Below are 22,681 nucleotides of genomic sequence, written 5' to 3' on the forward strand. Positions count from 1 at the left end.
CAAAAACGTCAAATGAAGAAATAAAAATAACATCATAGAAATATGACTTTTTTTTTAAGGACATTGAGATAATAAAAAAAAGAAAGAAAGAGATAGCAATATCTTGCATTCAAAATAAGTAAGATGTAAATAATCAGGCTGTGTTGCCAATCTTCTCTATGGAGGTAAATTTAAAAATGATTTCATTTTTAAATATATATTTGTTTAAGAAATATTGTTTTTAGGAATAAAATGCATGATTAATCAAGTGGATAATTAATTAATTAAAGAGGATAATTAAAAGCAAATCAAATCGATTTTTCTATTTTAATAAACAATTTAAGGATCAAATCGATATTTCTGAGAATCTAGGGTTTTTTTTGTTTGTAACCAATGGTTGTCAAATTCGATGTCAAATCAGCATCTAAATGTTATTAAAAAGTAATTTTCAATATTAATTGGTGTGCTTATACATTTATAAAATTTAGGTTTATTATTTAACCTAAATTTTTGTTAATAAAGCATTAATTTTTTTAAGAAAACTTAAATAAATACATAAAAGTAATTGTATTGATTAGTACGGAAAGATCCGACGTTAACCGACAGCTGCCAGTGTCTCACTAACACAACAACGACGGCTCTGTAAGTGAAATTTATTGTGACTATAGACAATTTTTGTGTGCATTAATATATTGTTATAGTAGAAACGCAAGCCTTAATCACCAAATTTACCGGTAAGTTAATCGGATTGTTTTGTAAATCATGTGTAAAACGGTTTTAATTTCCTTTGTACAAAGGGCCGATTTGCACTACCATGCGTCATAAGCCGATTTTTCTAGATTTCTTTCCATTCCAAATCACCCAAACACTCAAAATATTTTAATAAACGTTATTGAAATAGTAAACCCACGTTTTACCGTTAAAATCGTTCAGAAAAACTGTCATTTCACGTTCAACATCATTTCATTTTTTTTTGACGTGTAACAATCAAGGATGATTATTTTTCTTATTTGTTCGCGTTTACACGTTTTATTTAAACATTAACTCAAACGAATTACTTCAATAACCTACTTTCCTATTTAATCTAATACAAAATACGTGTTAAAACATAAATTTTATCTTAGAAAAATCGTATTATAAAAAAAGTGTCATTTTGTTCTTAAATTTTCTTTGATTTGACTTTGTTCGTTGAAGCAACAGCACCTGCTTTGTTGCACAATGTATAAAGAAATCCTTGGTATGTGGACCTTGGATTTTCATACTCGTGTCCTACGTATTGGTCGTTGACCTTACCACTGATCTTATTGTCCTGAAAAAGATACCTAAGTTCACACAGGTATAACGGGGGATGATGGTTACCTGACTTCACGCCATTTCATTTCCGTTCATGAATAGCATAATTTTTATTTTAGAAATGAAACGCTTTTAAGAGATTGTTTGGATGATGTATGGTTTATAAATAATCATATTGAGACGTTTATTTTGTTCATTTATAGATTAATATCGTTTTGTACTCGTTTTATTGACGAATTCATTACTGCTTGTCGCCGGTGTTGCTATTTGACGGTTACTCGATACTCGATTGTTTCTTGGAAAGTGATTGTTTTTTTTGCATGCTTTGTTTGAAGTTTCGGAAAAATACATATTAGTCATATTTGTTGTTTCATTTTTTTAATATGATTAATAAATTGATATGGCGAAAAGTTGTTGGAATATTTAAAGTATTTCGATAATCTAGATTAGATTAAGGTTTTTCTGTGGCAATAAAAATGTACTTACAGTCAATGAATTACATAATCTTTTAAATTCCAGGAATATCCGAGATAATTATTGGTTTTAGTTTGAGTCATCACTATTAGGTAATTAAAAAAATCAGCAAATGTATTCAGATTTTTAATAGAAATTGCAGATTATGCAGTTTTTATGATTATTTAAGAATGATGTTTATTTTTTCTCTTTGAAGTGTACCAAAAATAAGCACAAAGTTTAGAATATATCCAGACAACTTCAAATAAACCAAACTAATTTCGTAAATACCTCAACAATTCAGAAAGAAATTACATCTAAACTTCAATTATTATCCCCAAATTACTAAAAACTTCATCAAAACGTCATATTTTAATCGACAATTTAATACCAACCTCAAAAACAAGTATAAAATTAAACCCAATCCATGAAACTTCATTGAAACCTTAATTTTGAGCCTTGAAATTTAATATTAATAAAGAAAACTTCATCGAATTGTCGCTAAAGTTAAGAATATGAACGAAACTGTAATTTTTATTCAATGAAGTCAATCTCTATCCATGAAACTTCATGAAAAGCTTATATTTCTATAGGAAATTGAACTTCAACCTTAAAAACTTCATAAAATCATTGCCAAATTTCATAACATCGCCGCAATTTGAGAATAATACAAAAAGCTTCACATAAACGAAGAGCAAACTCATGAAACTTCATCAAAACCTTAATTTTGACTACAGAAATTCTAACATTAATGCAGAACTTCATTGATATCTGAAATTTTGACCAAATCTATATAAGATCAAACCTAAGCTATGGAACTTCATTTTGAGCTTTAAAATTTAATATTAATAAAGAAAACTTCATTTATATCCTAAATTTGAATAGAAAATTCAGTATAAACCAAATGAAATCACGCTCAACTGGTAAAACTTCCTCAAAAACATAATTTTGACCACAAAAATCTTAACATTACTGCAGAACTTCATTTATAACTCAAATTTTGACCGAAAATTTAATACCAACCTAAGGAACAAGTATAAGATCAACCTTAATCTATGAAACTTCATTTATATCTTAAATTTTAATGGAAAATTCAGTATAAACGAAGGAAATTTAACTTCAACCTTAAAAACTTTAATAAATCATTGCCAAATACAATAACATCTCCGCAATGTGAGGTTGTACCAAAAATGTTGAACATTAAACGAAAATACAAAAAACTTTATATAAACGAAGAGTAAAGTCAAGAAACTTCATCAAAACCTTAATTTTTACCACACACACAAACAAAGAAAACTTCATTAAAACCACAAGTTGTAGCATAAAATTTAGTATGAATTGCAGAAACTTCAATGAAGTCGATCTTAATCCATGAAACTTCGTCAAAATCTTAATTTTGGTCACAGAAATTTGATCGTTAATGCAGAACTTCATTGATGTCTCAAATTTTGACCAAAAATTTAATACTAACCTAAGGAACATTTATAAGATAAAACTTAATCCATGAAACTTCATAGATACCTTAATTTTGAGCTTTGAAATTTAACATTAGTAAAAAAAACTTCATTAATATGTTAAATTTGAATAGAAAATTCAGTGTAAACGAAGTTAATTTCAATGAAATCACGCTCAATCCGTGAAACTTCATCAAAACCATAATTTTGGTCACAGAAATCCTAACATTAATGCAGAACTTCATTGATAACTCAAATTTGGACTGAAAATTTAATACCAACCTATGTAAGAATTATAAGATCAAACCTAATCTATGAAACTTCAACGTTTCAACGTCAAAAACATAATTTTGACCACAGAAATCCTAACATTAATGCAGAACTTCATTGATACCTCAAATTTGAATACGAAATTTAGTATGAACTAACAGAACTTCAATGAAGTCAATCCAGGAAACTTTATCAAAAACGCTTAATTTTTAACAAAAAATTAATATTAACCTAAGAAACTTCATCAAATTGTGGCTAAATTTAAGAATATGACCGAAACTGTAATTTTTATTCACTGAAGACAATCTCTAGCCATGAAACTTCATGAAAAACTTATATTTCTATAAAAAATTTAATTTCAACCTTAAAAAACTTCATTAAATCATTGCCAAATTTAGTAACATCTCCGCAATTTGAGGTTGTATCAAAAATTTCAATAATTCCTCAAATTTTTACTGAAAAATTAAGTATAATACAAAGAACTTCATATAAATGAAGAGAAACTTCATCAAAACCTTAATTTTGACCACAGAAATTTAACACTAAAAAAGAAATCTTTATTAAAACCACCACTTGTAGCAGAAAATTTAGTGTAATTGCAGAAACTTCAATGACGTCAATCTTAATCCATGAAACTTCGTCAAAATCTTAATTTTCCACTGGATATTTAACATCAACTTCCTTAAAACTTTGCCAAATTTAATGACATCGCCGAAATTTCATTTCGTCAAGAAAATATTTAACATAAATCGAAGAAACCTTATCAAAAGTTGCAATTTCATTTAAACCAAAATTGTAGCAAAAAATTTAGTATGAAATACAGAAAGTTTAATGAAGTCAATCTTAACACATGAAACTTCATCAAAATCTTGGATGTTTAACATCAACTTTAACAACTTGCTGTCCAAACTTAATGTTTTTTCGAAATTTCAGTTTGTGTTGTAAATATTTACCATAAATCGAAAAAAATTCTATAAATCCTCAAGTTTTAGCCAAATCACACAAGAAACTTCATTAAAATAAGTACGAAGGCTATCACGGCCGGAGTTAATTGAACTAAAATTAGAACTAAAACTAGAACTAACACTAGAAACTTTCGAAAACTCGAACTTCGAACCAGTTTCTGAAGAAATCTAATCAAGTTCAAGAAATGTAAACGAATTCTCTTCATTTTTAATTAACAGAAACTTCAATAATTCCCACTTCATGAACTTAACATGAATTAATTAATTCGTATCATGAAGTATCACATTAAACTGAACTTCACCTCAAATTATAGCTGAAAGTTTATATTAATCAAAGAAACTTGGTTGAAACCGATCCAACTTCATCAAAATCATGATTTTGTTTGGGAACCAAAAAACTTTCATTTCAATTTAACCAAATACATCGTCAATAAAATTTAAATATAACCACAAAGTTTATCTAGTTTACCTTGAATCTATGACCTTCAAGGCTTGCTGCAAGCAACCTTGGCCTTGAGATTAAAGATAAACTTTATCACCATGGTGATAATGAAGAAAGTTTAACATAACCTAAATTTTAAATCAATTAGTATAACTCTTTTTTTTTTTAATTTTAGGTGATCGATAGATCTCATCGGTGAATACATCGATAAAGAAGATAAATTAGGAAAAGAAATAGTCCGTTTAGGGGGAGAGAGAGAGTTTTAGTTAGAGGGATAGTGGGTGGGTCGGTGCGGAAGGCGATATTTCGGGACGCGTAAGTAAACCCACCACGACGGAGTGCCCCAGGCAGCAGGGGCCACAAGCTCGTGTTTCGGGGAAGGACGTGGTTCCCCCCGCCAAGCGACGCTGGGTCCCCCCTTCTACTTTGCGCCATCAAGATGCAAACAGTACGCCGGAGAGTCGTAACGACATCGTCTTCAGGAAGGTGCGCGGCATCCTCAACAAGCTCACTCCCGAGAAATTTCAGAAGCTGAGCGATGACCTGTTGCGCATCGAGCTGAGCTCGAGCGTTATTTTAAAGGGTGTCATTCTGTTGATTTTCGACAAGGCCCTCGACGAGCCCAAGTACTCGTCTATGTACGCACAGTTGTGCAAGAGGCTGTCTGAGGAAGCACCTAATTTCGAACCGGCTAACAGACCGTGCACCTTCCGTGTCTTACTGCTTAACAAGTGTAAGGCCGAATTTGAGAATCGAGCCGCCACTCTTGACCAGTACGGACATGGCGATAACACTCTCGAAGAGGAAGAACGTCGGCAACTCGCCAAACGGAAAATGCTTGGTAACATCAAGTTTATCGGAGAACTTGGCAAACTGGAAATACTTGCGGAAGGGATTCTTCACAGGTGTATACAAGAACTTCTTATTACAAGAAAAGGTGACGACCCATCGGAAGACTTGGAATGCCTCTGTCAAATATTACGCACTTGCGGCCGAATCTTGGACACAAACAAGGGCAAAGGGCTGATGGACCAGTACTTTGAACGGATGGCGCTTCTCGCCGAGAACCAGGAACTCGCACCGAGGATTCGTTTCATGCTGAAAGACGTGATCGATCTGCGGCAAAACGAGTGGGTGCCGCGCAAAGCGACTATCGTCGAGGGCCCGATGCCGATACACCAGATTCGGCCGACAGAGGACGACCGAGTCGGCTTCCGTAGGGACCGCAACCAAGATTACCGCTCCGATATTGACCGTTCCGGTGGACACGACATCTTCTGGAACCCGATGAAGCTGCGTAGCGGCATCGACGAGATGCTGATGAATATCAGCACGTCCGGAACCAATCTTATCCCATCCTTCGGATCGAACGGATTCGGCGGACAGAGGGACTCTGGTGGTTATAGAAGCCACAATAATCAACGAAGCGGCTACAATAACTATAATAATCAACGCGGTCAATACAAACATAACCAGAACAATACCAACTCACAATACAATAATCGTAAGTTTATTCACCCTAAAAGTTTTATGTAATAATATTATTATTTCGCAATTAGAATCTAGTAAGGATATAGCACCAAGATTTAAGAAAAACTTTATAATGACCCACAACTTTGGAGAGTTAGAACTTCGTCCAGCATCTTACTCACTCTCCAATAAACCAATAAAAAATTCGAATAATGTCATAAATAACACACGTCCCATCGATCCTTTACCACAAAGTACACCAAAACAAGCGCCTGCACCTCTTTTAAAAGAGGTCCCAATCAAACAAGTATCTACTGAAAAACCTAAACAGGCTAAAAAAGATAAGGTAATAATTTTTTTTTCATTAAGGCCCACTTTTACCACCTCTTGATAAATTTATCTGATAGATAAATCCAGCTCTTAGCCAATGAGAGTGCTTAAAACCGCCGTAACCATGGCAACTATCCTCTAGATATAATTTTTCTTCTTCCAATTGTTAGTAACACATTTCAAACTCTTTGTGAATTTTTTTCTTTGGATTTAAATTAATACATGTCTATAAATTTAGTATGACGTTTCGAGCATAATATTCGCCCATCGTCAAGTACTTAATACATTTAACATCAAATTACTATAACCTATCTCGTTATCTTAACTAAAATTTAAACAACATACAACACAAAAATTCTTTAAGACAAACAACATCAAAATCTAAGTATAAAAATATAATAGGTAAATGGGTTTTCATCCATATTGGTATATTATATGTGTTTTTTTAAAAAATAAACAATGTTTATACTCCAATATATTTTATAAATTTATTAATTCTACCGGTTTCGGCCTAGACCATCGTCAGGAGTCTCGTTGTATAAGGTTGAGGTTAGGAAACACATTCAAATTTACATTCAATTATATTCAAATTTTGATATATCATTAATGGACTGTAAAATGAAATAGAATGATGTATTGAAATAGATGTATATCGAAAGTTTTAACAATTATTGGATTACCTAAACTTAGAAAACGAGATTCTCGTTTATACAGGGTGGTTCAGTTTTTAATCGGGAAACTTTACTAGGACGTAGTACTTGCCAAAATAACAGAAGTTTTTTTATATAAACGTAGGGTCGCAACTCTTTTGTTTTCGAGCTATGTGCTGTCAAAGTTGAGCCAAAAATTTACATTTTATCTTTTATTTCGGATATAAGTAAACCATAGAATTTGAAATTTTGTATGTAGGTACTACTGGTTAATACCTTATTTTCAACCATACCTTAAACTTCCCTAGCGCCCTCTAAAGGGATGAAATTCACAACCCCTTTCATTTTTTTCATAACAACTTTTTAACGTCATGGAATATTAACATAAAAAAATATGGGTTGTAAAGCTTATTCTTTAGTTTTACTTTTTTGTCTCTTCAATTTTTTCCTTAAAGATAATAGTTTTAGCGTAAAAAAATAAAATATGGTACATTGTACTGTAAAGCGCTGCTATTATTAAAAAAAAATTTTCTTTATAGCAGGCTATGGAAGTTGTGCACTTACTAGGATCTAGTATTAACTAAATAACACCAATTAATTGTGATTTTCATAAGATAAACCATAAATAAGATTAATGCCTATCTGAACAAATTACGTTGTTTTAAACAATATTAAAAAATTGATACTCTTGCTTAATAACAGTTAAAAATTATTAATTATCATCAACAATTATAAGGATTCACTGTAAATGAAACTTACAAGTTCTCAGAGCCAACTTTTAGAATAATTTTAGCTAAACATGGCGGCACATAGCGGTACATGGCACGATATTTTATTTTATTACACGGAAATTATTAACTTTAAGGAAAATACTAAAGAGACAAAAAGGTATCATTAAAGAAAAAGCTTTACAACGCATATTTTTTTATGTTAATATTCGATAGCGTTAAAAAGTTCTTATAAAAAGAATCAAGGGGGTGGTAAATTTTATCCCCTTAGAGGGCGCTGGGGAAATTTAAGGTATGCTAGAAAATAAGGTGTTAACCAGTAGTACACACGTACAAAATTTCAAATTCTACGGTTTACTTACAGCCGAAATACAAAACGAAATGTAAATCTTTGGCTGAACTACCCTGTGTATCAAAATTTGAATATAATTGAATGTACATTTGAATGTGTTTCCTAACCTCAACCTTATACAACGAGACTCCTGACGATGGTCTAGGCCGAAACCCGTAGAGTTAATAAATTTATAAAATATATTGGAGTATAAACATTGTTTATTTTTTAAAAAAACATATAAAAATATAACATTTTACTTTTTTTACGTACCATCAATTGAGTATTTATTGTTTTTTATTTTAATTTTAATTCATTTATTACATGTGGAAACTTCTTATGTTGGAGTTGTGTTTCATATTGAATTTAACCATGCGGTTTGGTTTTCATGTAAAAGTCGTCGAAAATGTCGAAGAAAATCTGTTCTTGATTGTATTATACCTCTACTCCTCTGCATGTCTCTAATTTTTATAATTTTTGATTTCTCATGTTAAATAGATAACTCATCTATTATTATGGCATACAGAGTACCTATTTTTCCCGTATCTGATTTGAATTTACTGTTTTGTTTATATTTTTTTGTTATAAATATTGCTTCTACATTTTTCCTATTAAATGTAGTTTTTTCGCTACTTAAAATCTTTGGTTTTTCAAAATTAAAATGGTGCTGACTTTTTATTGCATGTTGGCACAATGCTGTTTTATTTGTTGTTTTCAAACTTGTTACATCATATTGGTGTTGTTTTAAATGTTTGTGCAGATGTTGTTTTGATTCTCCTACGTAAAATTTGTTACAGTCCTCACATTCGAGTTGATAAATTGTATTTATTTTATCCATAGGTTTTATTTTGTCTTTCATATTAGTCATCAAATTTTGTAATTTATTTCGATTATATTGTGCGAATTTTATTTCATTTATCTCATACTTTTTAAAAAATTTTGTTATTTTATCAGTTATTTTAGGTATATATTTGATTTTATGATATTTTATTTGAGTAACATTGTCTATTTTTACTTGTTGTGTATTGTCATTCTCGGTTGGTTGTGTGTTGTTCTTTTTCTTATTTTCATTCATGTAATTTGTAATCAAAGTTGTTTCTTGTTTGTTTCTTATTATCAATTTTTATGTTTCTCTCTCGTAAATTATATTGATGATTCTTTTTGGTAGTTGGTTTATTATTGGTGTTATTTATATTGATGTTAAAGCGATCAACGCTTTGCTTTTCAATTTTATTATACAGGGTGATTCAAAAAACCGCTGACAGACTTCTAGAGTAGATAATACACGAAAAATTAAGATGAATAGTCCTAAAATACATGGGGTCGCAAATGCCTTGTTGGCGAAATATAGCGGATCAAAGTTTCTTTAAAATTAAACATTATCTGCTATAAAAAGCACTTTTTTAAAAATATTGTCTACGCCATTGCTCTCTACTCGTGTAAAGTGATCAATTATCTATCAATTGGTCTCTTACAAAACTTTGATCAAAGCAATAGTTTTTAAGAAAAACACGTTTGTAGAAAATTTGTTAATTCAATCGAAAACTGTTGCTTTAATCAAAGTTTTGTAAGAGACAAATTGATAGATAATTGATCACTTTACACGAAAATACTGCCCGTTTGACAAAATTAGTAGTGGAGTTGAAAATATTTTTAAAAAAGGGTTTTTTATTGCAGATAATATTTAATTTTAAAGAAACTTTGGTCCACTGTATCTCGTTAAGGAGGCATTTGCGACCCCATGTATATTAAGATTATTCATCTTAATTCTTGATGTATGTATTACCTACTCTAGAAGTCTGTCAGCGGTTTTTTGAATCACCCTGTATATTTTATACCAAGTTGTATTTATTAACATCTTACGATAATCATTTTCTATCAAAATATCAAAAATTTTTGTGTTTATATCTCTAATGAATGGTTTATCAGTTAATGTTATAGCTCTCCTAATTAAGTTCTCCATGGTATTCAAAATTTGTGATTTTGGATGATTACTCAAGTAATGTAATGTCTTATTGCTTGATATTTCTTTTTTATACCAAGATGTGTATATTTTATTATCACTATCATTTATCATCATTTTCAAATCTAAAAAAGGTTGGTTTTTGCAGTGTGAATTTCAATTTATCATTTATTTATTTTTCTCTGTTATTTATTATCAATACATCATCTATATATTTTACTAATAGTTTTGGTTTGATATCTGTTTTTTTCAACTGTGTTTCAATTAATTTATTTAACACTATTCCACTTATTGTTAGATTCACACTAAGGTTTGATCCCATTGGAAGTCCAAATGTTTGTTTATAAAAATTGTCATTGTATTTAAAATAATTGTTAAATGTTCATAGTTTTATCCCTTCTATGAACAATCTTTTATTTTTGATTGGTGTGTGATCTTGTGTTTTTTGCCAATTTTCTTCTATAACATTTATCATAAGATTTAATGGGATATTTGTGAATAGAGATTGTACATCAAAACTCACTATATCATTTTTATTAACATTTGTTAATTGTAAATCTTTTAATTTTGATTTTAATTCAATTACATTTCTTATATCTTCGATTTATTAAGAAATATTGATAAGTGATTACCATGGGAATCGATATTATTTATAATTTAACGTAATGGATGACTTTCTTTATGAGCTTTTAATAATCCATGTATTCTTGGTGTAATATAATGTGTAGGGGCCAGCCCTAACTTTAGGTTTTTGTTTATATATCCATGTTTTTCCAATATTTTTAAATAATCATTTAGTTTATTGACTAAATCGCGTCCAGGGTCTATTCTAGTTGTTTTGTATGTGTTTTTGTCATCTAAGAGAGCATTTAATTTTTTATCATAATCTGATTTATAAAAAAGGCTATTTGTTTAGTTTTATCAAGTTTAAGTATTACTATGTTGCTTTAAGAATAATCTTAAAGATACTATGTCTTTATATAAATTAGCATGAAACTTTGTTGTTAATGTATTTTTGTTATGTATACATCTTTTATTGTATCTGTTTAAAAAATTGGATATTTCATTAATTATTCTTTTCTATGTCAGTTATCATTATTTTTTGTCATTATTTGAGTCATAACAGAAATTTTCTCCCAATGACAATAAATTTTGTATGTTTATTGGAATATTTATATCTGTCAAATTAATTATCCTATTTTTCTCATATAATTTCATGTAATTGCCACAATAATTTATCTATTTAACATGAGAAATCAAAAATTATAAAAATTAGAGACAATGCGGAGGAGTAGAGGTATAATACAATCAAAAACAGGTTTTCTTCGACATTTTCGACGACTTTTACATGAAAACCAAACCGCCGAGTTTGAAATGTGTTACTAATACTCTAGATAGTTTATCAGGAGGATGGTAAAGGTGGGCTTAAGTCAATTGAACTAATTTTGTTTATTTCAATAAATAGGGTCCAAGTAAAGATGAAGTAATCAAGAAATATATGTCATTAATAGAAAATTATTTAAAAGGTGACACATCCCTCGAAGATACAATCAGTAATTACAAAGAAAACAAAGTGCCCGATAAGTTCCTTAAAGAAGCAATTACAAACAGTTTCAAATTATCATTAGATAAAACAGACGATGATCGTACGAAACTAATAAAACTGTACGCCGCCTTAAGACAAGATAACAACATCGGGAACACCGTAATTCACGACGCTTTTAAAACACTTTGTAACGGCCTTGATGAGTGCGAAAACGAACTGACTCAAATAATGAGTTCGGTGGCTGTTATATTTTCTGCCGCCGTTGCGGAACGAGTCGCCTCATTATCAGATATAGCTAATTTGACGGATAACGGCGTGCATTATCCGCTTTTTGTACTCGTATTGCAAGAACTTTACAAAACGAAGGGTCAAACGGAGTTATACGAATTGTTTACAAACAGCAAAGTACAACTTTTATCGCAATTACCGGAAAACGATCGGACGAAAGAGCGATTGGCGGAAGTACTCGAGGAACGTGATTTAACGTTTCTTTATCCGCTCGTTCGGATACAAGCCGAGTTATCCAAACAGTTACAAGTCGATCCTAATCCTCAGGTCTTTTATAAATGGATTAAGGAAAACGTTGATTCTGTTAATTATACTAATCCCGGATTTATTAATGCACTTATGACTGTTTTGCTCAAGTATATTTCACAGGTAAATAAAATTATTTTTTGTTAATTTTTTAATTTATAATAGTTATTTAATCAACAAGTGTATTAATGAAGGCGATTAATTATCGGGATAATTAATCGCATTTTAATATACAAGTTAGTTACAATATTTTTCCGTCTTTTCAACAAAATAGAGAAAATCCATCGTTGAAAAATCACCCAGTTCTATCACTGGCAAACTTTAAGAAAGTCCGACCGAACTAATATAGTAGTCAATTTAGTAAATATTCTCGAATGAAATCTGTAATACCGACCCAACCGACCACTATATCTATTCGGTAAGACTACAATAATAAGTTTTGACTTTTGACACATTAAAAGTGAGATTAAATTTGTGTGATTTTTATATTAAAATCGTTTATTAATAGGTGTCATTAATGAATGATTTTGTATACATTTATAAATCGACGGAAAAATAAATTAAACAACCACTTTATTCAACCTCTAATTTTTGATCTAATATATTAACTTTGATCTGCAAAATGACATTAGGAACATTTTGCAGATCAAAGTTAATATATTGCGAATTGTATTTGAAAATGGAATAAATTTCCGAAACGTCATACAAAAAATGTAACGTTGAAATATTGTATTTCAAAAATTAGAGGTTGAATAAAGTGGTTGTCAAATGGGTCCTTTTTATTGAGAAAAACACATGGTGACTTAATTTATTTTATAAATTAAAAAATTAGTATAGAAGAATACCTCTAAAAAACAAATTGAAATTAGAAGTTATTTTTTGTAATTCACGACGGTAATGAAATCTATTACAGTACTCAAACGGGTGCTGTAATGAGATTTTAGTAACATTTTATGGAACCAGTTCAAGTTGGTAACATTGGGTCATTAATTTTTCTAGTTGTCAATGTCACAATTTGATTGAATGAGTGCTGTAAGTCTTATGAAACGTGTTTTTTATGCTATTTTTTTGTAATTCGGGTTTTTATCCTTTTTTATAAACAAAAATAAAATAAATTTTGACAATGTAGGGAAATAGGTGTATCCAGACCAAGGACAGTAGAATCTAACAGGACTGCTACATCCATTGTTGTGACAACCTGCCCGCAAACTACGTCATACCATTTTCCACGCCCAGCTGTTGTTATGGTCAATGTTTACTGTGTATTATTAAAGGTTATATCCTAGACGTATTCATTATATTTTTGAAGTTTTATGTTTTTAGACGTATTAATGTCTATCATATAACCTCTAAAAACACAGACAGTTACCAGGCGTGGCAAATAGTGTGACGTAGAGTGCGGGCAACCAACCTGTAGTGGACTACAAAAATACAATGGATGTAGCAGTCCTGTTAGATTCTACTGTCCTTGTATCCAGACAACTTTAAATAAACCAAACAATCAACAATTCAGAAAGAAATTACATCTAAACTTTAATTATTATCCGCAAATTAATAAAAATAATTCAAGAAACTACATCAAATCGTCATATTTTAATCGACAATTTAATACCAACCTCAAAAACAAGTATAAGATTAAACCCAATCTACGAAACTTCACCGAAACCTTAATTTTGAGACTTGAAATTTAACATTAATAAAGAAAACTTCATCGAATTGTCGCTAAAGTTAAGAATATGAACGAAACTGTAATTTTTATTCAATGAAGTCAATCTGTATCCATGAAACTTGATGAAAAGCTTATATTTCTATAGGAAATTGAACTTCAACCTTAAAAACTTCATAAAATCATTGCCAAATCTCATAACATCTCCGCAATTTGAGGTTGTATCAAAAATGTTTAACATTGAACGAAAAAATTTCAATAAATCTTCAAGTTTTTACTGAAAAATTGAGTATAATACAAAAAACTTTATATAAACGAAGAGTGAAGTCAAGAAACTTCACCAAATCTAAATTTTGACCACAGAAATTCTAACATTAATGCAGAACTTCATTGATATCTCAAATTTTGACCAAATCAATATAAGATCAAACCTAATCTAAGAAACTTCATCGAAACTTTAATTTTGAGCTTTGAAATTTAATATTAATGAAGAAAACTTCATTGATATCCTAATTTGAATAGAAAATTCAGTATAAACCAAATGAAATCACGCTCAACCGGTAAAACTTCCTCAAAAACATCATTTTGACCACAGAAATCTTAACAGTACTGCAGAACTTCATTGATAACTCAAATTTTGACCGAAAATTTAATACCAACCTAAGGAACAAGTATAAGATCAAACCTAATCTGTGAAACTTCATTGATATGTTAAATTTGAATGGAAAATTCAGTATAAACGAAGGAAATTTAACTTCAACCTTAAAAACTTCATTAAATCATTGCCAAATTTAATAACATCTCCGCAATTTCAGGTTGTATCAAAAATGTTGAACATTAAACGAAAAAATTTCAATAAATCTTCAAATTTTTATTGAAAAATTGAGTATAATACAAAAAACTTTATACAAAAGAAGATTCAAACTCATGAAACTTCATGAATACCTTAATTTTGACCACAGAAATGCTAACATTAATGTAGAACTTCATTGATATCTCAAATTTTGACCAAATTTAAAATCAAACCTAATCTATGAAACTTCTTAATTTTAAGCTTTGAAATTTAATATTAATAAAGAAAACTTCATTGATATCCTAATTTGAATAGAAAATACAATATAAACCAAATGAAATCACGCTCAACCGGTAAAACTTCCTCAAAAACATCATTTTGACCACAGAAATCTTAACAGTACTACAGAACTTCATTGATAACTCAAATTTTGACCGAAAATTTAATACCAACCTAAGGAACAAGTATTAGATTGAACCTAATCTGTGAAACTTCGTTGATATGTTAAATTTGAATAGAAAATTCAGTATAAACGAAGGAAACTTAACTTTAACCTTAAAAACTTCATTAAATCATTGCCAAATTTAATAACATGTGAGGTTGTATCAAAAATGTTTAACATTAAACGAAAAAATTTCAATAAATCTTCAAATTTTTACTGAAAAATTGAGTATAATACAAAAAAGTTTATACAAAAAAAGATTTAAACTCATGAAACTTCATCAATACTTTAATTTTGATCACAGAAATTCTAACATTAATGCAGAAGTTCATTGATGTCTCAAATTTTGACCAAAAATTTAATACCAACCTAAGGAACATTTATAAGATAAAACTTAATCCATGAAACTTCATCGATACCTTAATTTTGAGCTTTGCAATTTAATTAGTAAAAGGAACTTCATTAATATGTTGAGTTTGAATAGAAAATTCAGTATAAACGAAATTAACTTCAATGAAATCTCGCTCAATCCATGAAACTTCATCAAAAACATAATTTTGGTCACAGAAATTCTAACATTAATGCAGAACTTCATTGATAATTCAAATTTGGACCAAAAATTGAACGTGAAACTTCAACGTTTCAATGTCAAAAACAATTTTGACCACAGATTTCCTAACATTAATGCAGAACTTCATTGATATCTCAAATTTGAATAGGAAATTTAATATGAACTAACAGAACTTCAATGAAGTCAATGTCAATCCATTAAACTTGATAAAAAATAGCTTAATTTTGAACAAAAAATTAATATTAACCTAAGTAACTTCATCTAATTGTAGCTAAATTTAAGAATATGGCCGAAGCTGCAATTTTTATTCACTGAAGACAATCTCTAGCCATGCAACTTCATGAAAAGCTTATATTTCTATAGAAAATTTAACTTCAACCTTAAACAACTTCATTGAGGTTGTAGTAGTAAATAAAAAAAAATTGTCTAATTGTCAATTCAAATTTCTATTTTTAAGTATTATGGTGTTACCAACTGCTACATACTTATTTCCCTACATTGTCAAAATTATTTTATTTTTGTTAAAAAAATAATGATAAAAACGCGATACAAAAAATACGTTTCATAAGACTTAAAGCACTCATTCTATATCATTTTTTTATTAAATTAATTTATTTTTTTTGTCGTAGGAAGCAATTGCAACGCCGTTAGAAGATGATAAAACGGCGGCGGACGTGGAACGTGGTCTTTTAGAAAAGTACCAACCCATTTTACATTCGTTTTTACACGAACACTTGAACCTGCAGTTGATCGCAATCTATTCGCTGCAGGTACATTTCTTTTCGCTCGGGTTTCCCCGCGGACAAATTTTACGTTGGTTTATGGCTTTATACGATTTGGAAATTGTTGAGGAAGAGGCGTTTCTTAACTGGAAGGAGGACGTTACAGATGCTTATCCAGGAAAAGGAAATGCATTGTTTCAGGTAAATTTATATGGTATTACCTTGATTATAGAACTCCTTAGAACAGACTTTGGATCTGCTCCAGTGATTTTCTCTTTTCCCTTTGCGGTTTTAACTAACTAAACTATCATAAAATTCTTCTTATTACTAATTCTACGGATGTATATCCACTCTCTCTTTGTAATGATCCATTGGTTCCTGAGAACAGTGCACCACTCCACTCTTGAATTTTTCTGCGTCCATCATGGTGATACTTTTTGTTTTTGAAAAGCCTGGTTATCTGAACTAAATGAGTAATGATGCGGTTCAAATTTTTTATAACTATGTTAATACTGTTATACGTGAATTTGTCCCTTTAAAATATTCATATAATATGATACTCAGTTTCGCATAATATCATTAAAGTAATTCGAGAGAAAAGGAGGGCGCACTGTAAATGGGAACGTTTTGGCAACCGACTTGACTACCTCACTTTTTCTATCTTAATTACATGGAGTTTTTGTTGATCCTTCTCCAATCCAGCAGAATGTGGATAGTCTGGGAACAGATGCTCTTCTTTGACTCAGATGCAGTTTGACAGGATTGAGGTTGGGAGGCTCTGATGAGCATCAAGGTTACTGACAGTACTGGTACTGATGGTATTCCATCAATTTTAATCAAGGAATGTTCACACTCTCTGTCCCTACCTTTAATTATTTTATTTAACGCTTCATTAATAATGAGTGTCTTTCCTTCATTATGGAAATAATCTTTTATTCTTCCTATTTTTAAATCTGAGGACTATTTTGCCAGCGTTTGGGAAAGTCTTTGAGAAAGTGGTTCAAGCACGTCTATTCTTTGCCCTTAAGTCTAAAATCAATTGTAGACAACATGTTTTTCTAAAGTTTGGTATATTCAGGGGAAATTTTTGCAATGGTTTGCTTCCTATCTGCAGGAAAGATGCCAGGAGAGATTCTGTGTGGTTCCTTCTGGTGTTGCAGGGTAGCCATCTAGGCCCTTTACTGTTTAATATTTATGTTAATGACATATTTGACGTCGTTAATTATACCCAATATTTAATATATTCTGACGATTTAAAACTTTTTCTCTATATCTCCTCACCTCAAGATTGTTCTAAATTGTAATCTGATTTAGATAATCTTCATGTTTTTTGCTTAAATAATCGCCTTTCATCAAAACTGTTTACATAAGCTTTTTTTAATATAATAAACTTAAATAAAACTAGAAATTAACACAAAACAGGTTATTTATTAAAAAATAATATGATGTCACACTAAAAAATTTTTCTGATTTTGTTCTTCTTCTTCTTCATGAACACTTTTTTGACTTTCTTGAGTAGAAGTTATTGCAGCTTTTGATGGAATAAGAATGATTTTCTTGGCAATGGGCGTATACTTGTAGTAAGAGGGTTAGGGCTCATCAATAATCTATGTATAATATCTCTATTATACGCCTCTCGGAAAAATTTTCTTGCAAATCCTTGCCTGTTGCACGAAAATGTTTATTTCGGGCTTCAGCAGCCTCTTCTGATAGTTGCCCAATCTGCAACAAGGCATGTGAAATAATTTCAACACCATGCACTAAAATTTTGTGCATGGTTGGTGTCATCGCATGCCAGCTCTATAAAGTAATATACTGAGCTGTTTTGTATGCATATGTTTCAAATTTAACGACATCAATCTCATGTCCACTTGATATTGCTTCTAATATAATCTTCAATCTGTAAATTAAGGTTTCAACAACTCCATTAATTTCGCTTGTCGATTTATGGTCTTGGAAAAATCTTCGACCTGAATTTTTGTCATAGCTAGCGTCATACTAAGCCCAACCCAACCCATCTCCTGTCTGAATTTGCTTGCCACTTTTCCATTGGAAACTTGTATGACAAATGAAGGATTGATTCAAACAACCGTATTGTTGCATGAAGGACGGATATTCCCAATCATTGTGTCATCTTTCTTCTTTGATGTATCATTACAGCTTTTTGAACTTTTTTTGACAAGTAGCACCGCATTGTAGATGCTGTGTTAGTTCTGGCATTGCAAATTTTCCCATCAACCATAGTAAATAATAGTTTGTGTTCAATTTCAAGATCAGGTCCTCTTTTCAAAGGTACTCTACTTTTTTGTAGCTCTTTTACTTCATGTTTTTTGATGTTCTACATAATATGATTTCATTTTTGGCAACATGCTTCGTTTCATGAATAAACCTGATTCTTATGGGCCTCTACAATATCAGGAGGAGGATATTTTGCCCTCTTTAGTTCTTAATCTAAATAGAACAAAGGAGTTTTGGAAGATATTTGCATCAGAGTCTGTTGTATTTCTAGATAGATAGTAGTTCTAGGTCTAGTAATCGAAGTTTTACTGTAATTTAATAAAATAATTTTTTTTTATATATATTTTTATATAAATTTTTTGTTTGATTAGGTAAATTCTTGGTTAACATGGTTACAAGAGGCAGAGTCAGAGGAAGAAGAGGAGGGTGACGAATAATATAAAGAAAAAGTAAAAAAACAGAGAAAAGAAAAAAATGTTTCGCGCCGTGCAAAAGTGTAAATTATTAGAAAAAGAACCTAATAAAAATACTCTCTGAAGTAAATTAATTGAACGCGCGTAATAAAAGAAAAAACGCGTATAATAAAGAAGGGAGCGAGGACAACAACAAGAAAATAAAACAACCCCGGCACATTCGTCCGCCCAACCTCAAAAAAAAATAAAAAAATACAACTTATAACACAAAAAAAGCATGAACCGATAATAACCTAATTATTAAATCGAAATCTTTGTTTTGATTTATATGTTTAGGTAGCCGTTAATGAAAAAAAAACTTAAAAAAAAAAATGAAGAAGAAAAAGAAAGTATTTCCGCTTTGTATTGTTTTTTTCTCTCTCTCTCTCTGTTCAGGTGTCTCGTCAGTTCGAAAATACGTTCGACTGTCGAATTAGTGGAATTGTACATTAATTAATCAATTTACATAAAATAGTAGCCTTATAATATTTTTTCCTCTATACATGTGAAGTAAATATTTTTTTTAATTTTTAAATCAAGTCTATAGAAATGTAGTGGTCTTGTAGATCTGTAAGGTTGCGTCTCTAACTTTCCCATTAAAACTAACCCCTCTCTCAAAAAGGAAAAAAAAAACTATATAATATTAATTTTGATGTAATAATAATTAATATTATTATTTTTTTTTTAATAATAGTTTAAAAATTAAGGAATCTGATTTTAAAAACATTTACACGTCGAATATTTACGCGTATTATTTAAATAAAAAAATTATAATAAAAACTGATTAATCTAGAAACTGAATTTTCGATTGGTTCTGTTATGGATGATTTTTTTGTCGTAACTAGTACGTGTATTTAGTATTAATGTATGTCATAAATTATATATCTACATTTTTATGTGCTTTCGTTTTTAAGTTGATGTGTGAAAAGTGGAACTAAGAAAATATTACAAAAAAAAATATAATGAAAAAAAAAATGATATCAAGAAAAAAATATAAAAGAAATAAACATAACTTATATACAAAATAATAAAAAAATTAAACTATACATAATTAATAACTTTGCACTACTGTTGTATAAAGTAATAAGACATTGATAATTTTAAGATCCAATGTAAGGATGATCTTCTTTCCCCTGCCCCTCATTTTCAGTTTTATTACTTTTTTTTTAGATACAATAGAAACAGAGAACATGGTACTGAGAATTTGTTGTTCATTTATGGTATTATTAAATACAGAGAAAAAAAAATCAAAAACGGCCAAATATTTTTTGTTTTATTTCAATTTATTTAAATAATCCTCATTAAAATAATTAATAACTTATATATATATTATTATTAATAACCATATTTACAGCAGTTTTAAGCATAAAAACATAGAAGATGGATTCCAAATTATCACAGAAGAAGTTAATGATTTCAAAATTTGATATTCTAGAAAAGGACCTATAGATAAAGTTGAAACGCGTTGATTTTATGGATTTAGGATCAAACTCAAAAAAGAGCCACTCCAAGCTCTGAACTCTTTAGATATAAAGCTACAAAGTTAAACGACAATTTTATGAAAAGATCATAAAATTTGATCACATATTAAGCTAAAACTGCTTGTCACAAGTAAGGGTTGCTTTGAGAAATTTAAAAATCATTACAGCCTTCACAATTTGAAGTTGATGGGTGAGTCTCCCTCAGCTGATGATGAGGCGGCAAAACTGTATCCAGAATCCCTAAAGAATATAATTCAAGTTTGAATTTCTGCCTCTTAACGCAATATCTCTTCTTCAGCCTTTTCACTACTCGTACATTCTAGGTATATTATACCAGAGCTTTAAAAAAGTTGTCTAACTTTAACATAATGCTGGAAAAACACAACGTTGCTGATTGTATAGCAAATATTGAAGAATCGCGCGTGAATTGAAAAAATCTGAATTAAATGGTAGCTGGAGGAAAATCTGGAAAAGTGTTGAAGGATGATGAAAATTTATCATGAATGCATTGACATTAATGAAAATAACGAAAACGCCGTCCCAGCTATGTTAACTTTCAAAACAGATGAAGAATGTTGATGGAAAAGGATCCTATAACATAACGAACCTTAAAGGCACATGAGATCTAAAACACCTTAGAAACTTTTGCAACAAGACTCCAAAATGGAACAAATAAGCGCAAAATTACAGACTTTAGACTAGAAATAAGTTTAAACGGCAAACTAGCTCCAAATTTATGAATTCCCTATATTTTTAGACAATGCAGCTGAGAACTTAATATAACAACCTTTTTTTTACTATATAAACAGTAGTGTATTCATTTAATATCATTAATAAAATGTATAATACGTATATTTAGAATAAATGTATTTTAAAACTCAATATTTTCTTAATCCTTGGAACCAAATCCCTCTAATTCCATATAATTCAATGTTTCAATTTACGCTATTTCGATTTACACAGGATTTTCGCGAATTGGAAGGACTAGAGATATAATAAGTGATAAGAATTATTGTAAAAAGAAATATTAAGATAAATGCAGTTTTTGACCTTGACCTTATTTTCAAGGTTATATAAAGGTCATGACCAATTTTTAAAATGGCACCCTATATATTTTATTGTAAAATCTGAATCTGTGGATAAAAGTAATTCAAAAAAAAATAAATAAAAAAATGTTACTGTGTGGTTTTGCCAGTACAACGGCAAAATATCTTTTGAAAAAAATTGAAACTTCTTTAGAAACAATTAACTAACGTTTATAATCCAGTAAGAACAAATAAGATTTATGAATTTTTAAACATTTTCCTACCCGCTTCGATACATTGTCTTTAGTTGTTAATTCTTAGAGTACTATTTAAGAAACCTCAACAAAAAAAATCCAGAAGAGGTACATCGAGTGACTTGGCTCGTCGGAAATACCTTTGGAAAGAGGTTTCCACATTTCTCCGCCTTTGTCAATTTGATAACAGAATAGCGCATAAAAAACAAGACCTCGTGATTTGGCATTTTCAGAATATCGTTTTCAGAGACTTAATTGGTTGAATTGTTTTAAAATGTAACAGGTTAAATTAAATTTGCATAAAAACTGCTTGGCAACAAATTCTGAATTCGTTCCATCGTTTTACATTAAGGCAAAGTATTTAAACTAAGTCATTATATCATGGATACTCTAAGTGTGGCAGAAAAAGTCGAAATGATTTTTATTTATGGAGAAAATGGCAGAAAAGTTACTGAAAATATAGCTTTGTATCGAGAACGTTTTCCTGATCGAAATACGCCATCAAAAAGTACCTTTTACAGAGTTGTGAATGATTTGACTAACACTGGAAATGTGGAATCAAGAAAAAGAAATCTGCGAGCAACTGTAACTACGCAAGAAAAGGAAATTGATTTGCAATTGACGCCGGA

At 30.0% G+C, this 22,681-nt stretch overlaps 1 protein-coding gene and 1 long non-coding RNA gene across 2 annotated transcripts; one reads left to right on the forward strand and one right to left on the reverse strand.

Annotated features, from left to right (window-relative positions):
• Window positions 1–589: 589 nt before the first annotated feature.
• LOC111413309 (N-acetyltransferase 1) lies at window positions 590–21,655 on the forward strand. The gene is made up of 6 exons (XM_023044231.2): window positions 590–713; window positions 5,032–6,360; window positions 6,416–6,672; window positions 11,794–12,531; window positions 16,510–16,803; window positions 19,212–21,655. The coding sequence occupies exons 2-6, from the start codon at window positions 5,493–5,495 to the stop codon at window positions 19,275–19,277; spliced, it is 2,223 nt and encodes a 740-aa protein (XP_022899999.1). The 5' UTR covers window positions 590–713; window positions 5,032–5,492; the 3' UTR covers window positions 19,278–21,655.
• Window positions 1,075–1,543, reverse strand: LOC139432204 (uncharacterized). Its single transcript, XR_011642074.1, has 2 exons — window positions 1,339–1,543; window positions 1,075–1,288 (listed from the first exon to the last, which is right to left on the reverse strand). It is a non-coding gene; the product is annotated as an uncharacterized lncRNA (long non-coding RNA).
• Window positions 21,656–22,681: the final 1,026 nt, after the last annotated feature.

Source organism: Onthophagus taurus, chromosome 11 (assembly GCF_036711975.1).
Source record: "Onthophagus taurus isolate NC chromosome 11, IU_Otau_3.0, whole genome shotgun sequence".
Taxonomy (NCBI): domain Eukaryota; kingdom Metazoa; phylum Arthropoda; class Insecta; order Coleoptera; family Scarabaeidae; genus Onthophagus; species Onthophagus taurus.

Coding starts and splice junctions, on each gene's coding strand:
- LOC111413309 (XM_023044231.2), top strand. CDS start 5,493: ATGTACGCACAGTTGTGCAAGAGGCTGTCTGAGGAAGCACCTAATTTC. Junction 6,673..11,793: donor AACAGGCTAAAAAAGATAAG/GTAATAATTTTT, acceptor TTCAATAAATAG/GGTCCAAGTAAAGATGAAGT. Junction 12,532..16,509: donor TGCTCAAGTATATTTCACAG/GTAAATAAAATT, acceptor TTTTTGTCGTAG/GAAGCAATTGCAACGCCGTT.